This window comes from Marmota flaviventris, chromosome 4 (assembly GCF_047511675.1).
Source record: "Marmota flaviventris isolate mMarFla1 chromosome 4, mMarFla1.hap1, whole genome shotgun sequence".
In the NCBI taxonomy this organism is placed as follows: domain Eukaryota; kingdom Metazoa; phylum Chordata; class Mammalia; order Rodentia; family Sciuridae; genus Marmota; species Marmota flaviventris.
The window spans coordinates 84,333,463-84,341,965 of record NC_092501.1 but is presented as its reverse complement, the minus strand read 5'-3'; the positions used below and the strand labels follow the sequence as shown (position 1 = coordinate 84,341,965).

At 45.5% G+C, this 8,503-nt stretch overlaps 1 protein-coding gene across 2 annotated transcripts; it reads right to left on the bottom strand.

The window, feature by feature from the left end:
• Positions 1–1,662: 1,662 nt before the first annotated feature.
• Amer2 (APC membrane recruitment protein 2) lies at positions 1,663–3,708 on the bottom strand. 2 transcript variants are annotated; one of them, XM_071610766.1, is made up of 2 exons: positions 2,916–3,708; positions 1,663–2,537 (listed from the first exon to the last, which is right to left on the bottom strand). In XM_071610766.1, exons 1-2 carry the CDS (start codon positions 3,706–3,708, stop codon positions 1,663–1,665), a joined length of 1,668 nt encoding a protein of 555 aa, XP_071466867.1. The 2 variants fall into 2 exon arrangements, with proteins under 2 accessions (XP_071466867.1, XP_071466866.1); XM_071610765.1 differs by having other exon boundaries at positions 1,663–3,708.
• Between the last annotated feature and the right edge of the window lie 4,795 nt (positions 3,709–8,503).

Below are 8,503 nucleotides of genomic sequence, written 5' to 3'. Positions count from 1 at the left end.
TTTTTCACAAAACAGAAAACAAATTTAAAAACAAAATAACAGTCCACTACTTAGTAATCTCTGGCAAATGAGAGTTATAGAAGCGTTCATGTCATTTACATGGTGGTTTTTCACTTGAATATGTATAATCCTCCTGATATGATGAATCACCTCCACTAGAAGTTCTGGCCTTTTGATTGAATACACTGAAGCACATTTCAAAATGATATTAATTTAGTCACTAGACACTAATAGCATTCTAGGAACTGCTTCACTTTATCTTTCAAATACCAAGGCATGTAATAATCCTTTCTGGAATAAAAGTCTTGGCTGAAATATTAGAAAACATACATATAATTAAACTGCTTCTCAAAAAAAATCTTAGAATAATGTGTTTATGATGCATAAGCTTGCCAATTTCATTCCAAACACACCTGTCTCAGCCATGATCTATAAAGCAAAAGTCAGATGGCAGGAAACACTACTTTCTATGGTTTTTTGTTGTGTCCTTCATTTTGGACTCACCACCATTGATGAAATGTTGGATTTAAAATTTTATAACTAAGATAAAATCTTTGAAAACAAGGGTTTGAGGTGAAAAACAAATGGACTCTTAATCAAGACAAGCTAAAACCATTCCTCTGGGACACCAACACAATAGATCTTTTTTTGAGGACCAGAGAGCCCTTATAAACCCAAACCAGCTCTGTTTCAGGTTACAGTACATAAAAGAACCTAATGGTTTGGGGATAGTCATCATATCCAGCTATAAGACCAGATTTTAAATTCTAGGGTATTGACAGATTATAAAATATTAACAGTGGGATGAGCTGTAAAATATGCATTATCTACATGAGAAGGTTAAATTTTAAATGCTAAAATACTGTATCTATTGGCATTTAGTGAAATCTTTCCCTGATCTGGATTTTTGTACTGGGTAGATAGGGGCAGGTGATCCCCCCCAAACAAACAAACAAAAAGTGAAAAACTACTCTGTAAGCCTTTTATTTCTCCCCAAATGATCTAAACCAACCAAACCAAAACTTTTCTTTATTTTCCAAGATATAAATCTATACCTATTGGCACACCTAGCCAACGAAAGTAGGGAAGTTTTCTGTCAACCAAAATCCCTTTTGATCAGGTAGAACTCCCTGGTTCTTTCAGCTTTGTTAGATGTTTTCCACACAGTGACACAGAAATGGGTCTTCCCCCCACCCATCTCTGAAAAGGAAAAGGAAAGAAAGAAAGGGAAGTGTCCTCTGGTCTGCAGTGACTCCTCCAGGCCCTCTGACTCTAGCACAGCCCAATATCCTGGCATGAGCTAACTTAGGTTTGGTTAAGTCTTGTTTTCTGCAAAGGCAAGTAAAGGTGACTTCCAAGGGTTCAGTGTATTAAAGAAAAAGGAACAAAAAATATTTTTTAAAGGTAAAAAAAGAAAAGAAAAAAAAGTACTTGAAAATAATTCTCAGGGACTTATCTTGAGAGGAGAATCCCAGGTGTAGCATCCCCCTCTCCGCTGTATCCTGCCCCTGTTCCCAGCACAAAGACCTAATAAGTCCAGGCTCCAGAGAAGGGGGCTGTACTAAATGACTTTCTTTAGGGGAAGCAAATATCCTTTAATGGTTTCCGGGGGGAAAGTTGTATTCCTTGATATGTGGCCCATCCACCTTGGCATCGGAGACCTCACAACTTTTTGGCACTATCGTGGCAAGCTGCTGCCCGGATGGTGGTTCCAGCCAAGCCCCGGTTGCTGACCCTGCGAACCAGCACTTTGGAGACCGGAATTTTTGTTCTGGGCATCTCACTCCTGGTTGGTTGCTGGTGCACAACTGGATGGCTGGATGGAAGGTTCGTGAGATGCTTGATGCTAATAGGGATTTTGGAGTCCTTCAGTAAACTGCCTGGTGTTCGCAGTGGACAGGTGATGGTTCCTGGAGACACAGGCTTTAACCGAGACAAGCAAGACGTCTCCTCGTTGGCAGGAGGGACTGCTGGGCTTCCATCCGGGTCAGCATAGAGATCATAGAGCGCATCACCACTGTAGCTATCCCGGGGGATGCCAGCCTTTTTACCACTGCTTGCGCTTTCTTCCTCTGGACCCGGAGTGGTCGAGTCCCAATAGCCCTCGTCACTGTTGGGGACGCCTTCTTGTTGCTCCTTCTCTTTCTCTGGGTGTTTGGGCTGTTCCTTCGGATGGGACTCAATGGGGATCCTGTTGAGCCTCCTGCGTTTGACCAAGGACACGTCCTTGGACGCTTCTACACTTCTGGCATCTTTGGAGGTCTCTGGCACCACTTTGGTCTCCAGTGCAGCTGCCACCTTAGCCGCTCCCTCTTGGGGCCCTTGTCCTTGATCCTCAGTCTGGGAGAGCATGTCCCAGAATTCCTGGAGATAGGTGTCGTCCACCTCATCCGGGCTGGCCATCTCTTCCCCTCCTCCTTGGTAGGCCACCACGCTGGGGTTCTTTTTAGAGAGAACTGGCTTGCCTGGCCCGGGGGCATGCTTGTCACAGCTGGGACCTGCCTCTTCCTCTTGGTCTGCAATAATATCTCCACAGCCTGTAAGAGAGTCAAAGCTTTTCAGTGAAGTCACGTCAGAAAACATCAAACAAATACGATCTGCCGATGGGTCTGAGGGTGGATCGACAGAGGAAGGGTCAGGGACGGCAGACGCCCGGCCGCTGCCACATTCAGAGTCGACAAGGGGGACAGTCTTTATCGGAACGTCACCTGTCCTGGAAGCATCCTCGGCAGTGTGGACCTCACCAGCTCCCGACTCAGGGGGTGCCCGGGGCTTCTCGGCGCGCCGATGCCCCGCGGCGTCCTCTCCCCGGGCGCTTTTGTCGTTAGGGCACCCGGGGCTCTCGGCCTCGCGGCAGGTCCGCGCTGGGGCGCGATCAGCGGAGGCAGGCACCTCCTCTCCCCCTCCGAGCTCACCTGCTGGGTCTCTAGGGGCGTCCTGGCTGGGGGTCTCCGGCTCGCACGCGGCTCTGGGCGTTTCCTCCTTGACGCACTCCAAGCTGGCGGTGAGCGAACCCGGCAAGATCAGGCTGCCCTGGCCGGCCGCGTGCGCCTCCTTCTCCTCCTCCTTGCCGCGTTTGTCCTTCTTGTGCCAGCGCATACTGCTGAAGATCCCTTTCAGCCCCCTCTTTTGTTTGCCGCCAGCCTTGCTCGCATCTGTAGGGTCTCCTTTGCCGTTTTCCGATCTCCCGTTCTTTTTCAAAAGGGAGAAGAAGCTGTGAGACTTAGCCACCGAGCTGTTGGCTAGGGAGCCCACGCCGGTCCCCGCGGCTCTGGGGGGCCCAGGGTTCGGCCGACCGCCGCCACGGCCCCCGCCACTGTCGCCCCCGGCGCGCGGCTCCTCCTTTTTGCTGCCCTCCAGCACCACCACCTCGGCTAATCCGTCGTGGGTCCTGCTCCTCACCATCCCCGTCGGACCTGAGCTTTTCCCATCCCCTTTGTTTTTGACCCCAAAAATGCTGGGCATGGTGCCACCCGATTTCCTCTTCTTGAATAATTTGAAAGCAGCTTTATTAATCTTCCCCGACGGCTGCTCGGCGGCCGGCGTTTCAGCGGCACAATCACAATGCAAGTCCATGTCTGCCGCGAGGGTCCCAGCCCCGGCCTCCTCCTTCCTCCTGCAGACCCCCGCGGACGCGCGATAGCAGCCGAGCTCCCTGACAGCCTCGCTGCTGCTGCCGCTGCCGCCGCTGCTCCTGCTCGTCTCCATGGAAACCGAGCGGGATAAGCAGCTTTCGTCAGTCGTGGGCTCGCGCCAGGCCACTGTCATCCGTATTCTAAATCAACCTGAGCCGCTCTTGCTGCTGCGCTACTGCTGCAGTAGCAGCAGCCGCAAAAGAGCACACATAAAAGACCATCTCCCCTCCCGCAAAGAGCTTATATAATATCCTAACCCACTTCCATCCCACTTGGCTTGCTTTTTTTTTTTTTTTTTTTTTTTTTTTTTGTAGCAAGAGCCTGCAACACAGCTTCCAGCCGATTGCAGAAATTAAAGTCGTAATTATGGAGTTCAGATATCATCGACCCTCTCTCCCCCCTTCAGATTGCTCCTCCAGACTTGCTTTCTGGAAGCCCAATCATGGATCAAGAAATGCCAATAAAAAGGCAAAGCAAGTAAGCCCAACCCAAAAATGCTTATTCTTTTTTTTTTTTCTTTTTAAATGTATACTAGACGGAGCATGCTTGTGTCTTTCCCAAGTCCTTCATGTCTGTCCTTAACATGTGAGTACTAAGCCCAGCAGGCATGAAATGTGTCTGTTTACATCTATGTCTAGTCCAAATGCTAAGTACAATTTCCAGGTCAGTGCTGCATCCTTATTATTGTGGTTCTGATTCTTGTTACGAAAGCACCAACCATCAGTTGAAGACCAATTAGCAGCTCTCAGCAATGAAAGTGCAACAGTTCCATTGGAGGGAGGTTGACCAGTCCATTGGGACAACCATGGGTTTTATCCCGGACTGAGCAATTGGGAGCTGAAGTCACAGAAGCCACTACTCAAACCACAGTTGGCAACAATAAATGAGGTGACAGAGAATATACTTTGGGATCCTCAGGTCCCCACCACAAGTGAGCCTTGAAGTTCTTTGATCTGCTCTTTACTTTTCCATTCAGCAGGGTGCTGGTGTTATTCCTGCTCCTTCTGCTGCCATTCCTGGCCCTGGTCCTTGAACTTCCCCAGGGCTAACCTGCAGCCTCTTTCCCCTCTAGGGCAGGAAAAGCCTGGCAGGAGTCTCTGAGTGCCCAGGGGCCTCTACAAATGCTCTGACTCACCTGATCTGGAGAAAAGGAAAAACCTCATCCCAGGGAATATCCCAGACAGGGGATATTTTCTGTGCTCTGACTTCAAAGGTGACTGCTAATATTGTAACCTTGATATGTGCTTTTATGATCCCAGCTGAGGGCTTATTTGCTTAAAGGCTTAAGCTCTACCCACCCACCTCCTTTTTTTTTCCTAAAAAAAAAAAAAAAGACATATATATGATTTATATTTTTCATTATTTAATTTATTCTATTTTAAAATATTATTTAATTATATGTAATATTTACATATATACACAAATATTCATCTCTTTCCTACTCATCTCATGCTTAATTTTCTTCTATGTGTTACCCAATTCAAGTTGGAGTTTTGCTAATAACATATATTGCCCATTACCACTTCTGTAGTTTTGAAATGTATTTCATTTACATTTAGGCCTTAATAATTGTATTTTGCTGTTTTCTGTTATTATTATTTTTTTTTTTTTGAAATACTGTTTGTAGAATTAAGAAATCAATGAGTTTAGGTTTATTCCCAGAATTCTAATCCCATCAGCTAATCCTACTATTGACCTGTATCTCTCCCTGAATAGGATGTAAAACTGAGACCAGAGAGGCTCTTCCCAATTCTAAATGACCTCTTGGCAAAATGAATCAAAGTCCTCATTGCTTTGCAGATAGACCAGTTATGAGGAACTATAAAGAGAAACTCATTTGTTATTTTTTCACAACCTTTTGGTTCTTTTTCAGACCCACATGGAGATGCTTAGATATGTGGGTTACTATATAAGTAACTGTGTCAGTCTGAAAGCTTTTGTAGCTTGGATCAGGGAAGAATGAAGCAGTCTATAATAAAAAAAAAAAAAACTCCCCTCCTCTGTCCCTGACCCTAAGGGTTAGGAGAAGGTAGATGCTTCCACTGGGTGCTCTCACCTGTCAGGCCAAATGCTCCTCTAATTTACATGAGAATCCTTGGGCCCCCTGGGAGAAAATTGGCAGAGAACTTTGGGATGGATATCATTCCTTTGGGACATAGATACTCAAACAAAGAGAAAGGGACAAAGCCATCTTTAGTCCCTTAAGTCAGAGAAAGGTGACCTAAAAGTAGAAGGATGCAAGGACATTCAACACCATCTACAGGCATTGGGCAAGTCCTTGTTATGGGACTCTCAGAAAAAGAAGAGTGAGGCCAGTTTACAAGGAACTTAACAGAAGAACCACAGGTGAAGACAGAGCCTGCAGTGGAAGGGGGTGTTGAACAGGATGGTTTGATGGTTAGAGTTGCAGTCAAACAGTTGGGTGGCAGATTGAAGTCAACAACCATTGTAATGAAACATCACAAAGACTTATCTAGACCTGAGATTGCTCTTCACAGTCAAGGGAGTGGGGAGGTAGATACAACATTTGCACAAAATGGAAACATTTCCCCACTCAATCCCAATTTAAAGAGTAAGCAGGAAATTAAAGTGGAAGGGAATAGAGAATGGGGCTGAGGGAAAGTGTTTCAGGACAAAGCAATTCCAAAGCAAGACAATGCTTCACAACTGTAAGCAGCCCATGGAAGATAGAAGATAAGTGTGCTAGAAGATAAGTGTGAGCGTTTCTTTTTGGAGTGTTTGTCATAGAGTCAAGACTTTTCTTTCTGAGCAGCAAGCGCCTCTAGAGGAGGATATGCAAAACAGGAAAAATGCAAGAGAAACACAAGGGCTTGATGACTTCATCATCATCATCATCATCATCATCATCATCATCATCATCATCATCATTTCCTATTTTGGAGTATCTCCTAAAAGCCGAGCCTCTGCCTCTGTCCTAAGCTTACCAAGTGGAATTTTCTACCTTCAATGAATCGCTCAAAACACAATGTGGGAAGGGCTGGGTGGGGAGCCTGCCTTGGAACTATTGTGTGGCTGCTTGCCATGGGACTCTCCAAGTCACAGCATCTCTGATTAAAGAGATCACTGGCTTTACTTTTTGACTTAAGTCTTTAAAGGGATAGTGTTTAATCAAGGAGATTTTGAAATGATACCTGAATTGGAACAAATACCTCCCATCTGCAGAGTACTTTCGTCATTCTAGACCCCAACCCAGTCTGAAATGTCTAGCTCCTTCCTTTTGTCTGTTCCCACCTGTGATTGTTTTTCCCCCAAGGTAAGCTCTAGAAGCTGTGATGCTAGTGAGGACTCTCAAGTGTACAGCCCAAAATCCTTATATAAGACTATCAGCAAAGGCCCTAGTTTGGGCAGCCTTGATCCTCCCCTGCTGTCAACTCTATATATATGAGGACTGCCCTTGCCCTCACATAAGCAGAGATCACAATATGAAGTGCCCAGGCGTCAGGAGAGAAACATGGGTGTTCCTTGCAGGAAGCCTGGCTCAAAGAAGGATGCAGCTGGCACTTTCCTGTGCCCTCCTTGCCTGAAAAGGGTACAGGCCAAGGCAGGCAGGATGGAGACTAGAGATGTTTGAGAGATTCCTGAACTACACAGAAACATTAATTATTATTATTATTATTATTATTAGTGCATAATAATTATAGGCTATAGTGGGTGTCATTGTGGCACACTTGTACATGAGCATATAGATTGAAGTTCTTATGTCTTTCTTAAGTGTATTTTGATTCCTGCTTTTTCCCCAAACTTCAGTTTTTACTGGGAATTCATAGCTGTTCTATATATATGTTTATTCAAAGGAGAAATTAATTTCTAATTAGTAACATGCAAGTGTAAAATCCCAGTGCAATTCATAATTTTCCACATTAACCTTGGTGTACAGTGGAGGTCATGGAGGAGAAAGTCCTCATCTCAGGGGAGACCTTATCCCATGCTGGCTCTGGAGTCATCAAGAGCCCAGGAAGTGAGGTGTTCTGGTTCATCAATGCCAGTTGGGTCCAGACCCCCTAGATTTGTATCTGAATCCTAGGCATAGAAGACAAAATAAAAGCAAAGTGAGCACTTCTTTGTAATGCTGGGAGGTCCCCAGAGTACACAAAGCATGCATCAACTGAGAGTGCTGGCACTTGGGGGAAGCACCATTGTATCATTTTCCTGGGCTGCTGTAACAAAGGTGCCTTAAAACAACAGAAATTTTATGTGTCATAGTTCTGGGACTGGAAGTTCAAGATGAAGAAGACAGCAGGGCTGGTTACTAGGATAGTCCCTGAGGGAGAATCTGTCCCATGCCTGTCTGCCAGCTTCTGGTTGTTGTCAACAAACCTTTGCATCCCTTGGCTTTCAGACACTTCTTTCCAGCAGCTGCCTCCATCTTCACAGGATATTCTCCCCTGTGCATTTCTCCATGTCCCTTATTTTTGTAAAAGGACACCAGTAATATTGGAATAAGGGTCCATCCTAATCTGTCCAATCTCATCTTCTATCTTAGTTGCATTTTCAATGAACCTATTTCCAAATAAATGCCAGGGATTAGGACTTCAATATATCTTTTGGAACACATAAGTCAACCCCCAGCCATCATTATCACCAGCAATGGTTACATGTCTCACCTTCAGTCCACAACATGGTCATCAGTGACTTTGACAGAGATCATGACTGTCCTTGGATTCAGACATCGGTGAGTTCTAAGAATATGGGCTGCTCCAGCAGGTATGGTCCCTTGGCAAATTTCAGGGTCATGGGTGGACCTTCCAGAGTTGTCAGAATGTGGGACAGAACCACTCTGCCAGCCAGAGGAAACAAATAGGAAAATGGTGTTGTCAGAGAAAAGCTGATATTAGTTTATGCCATGA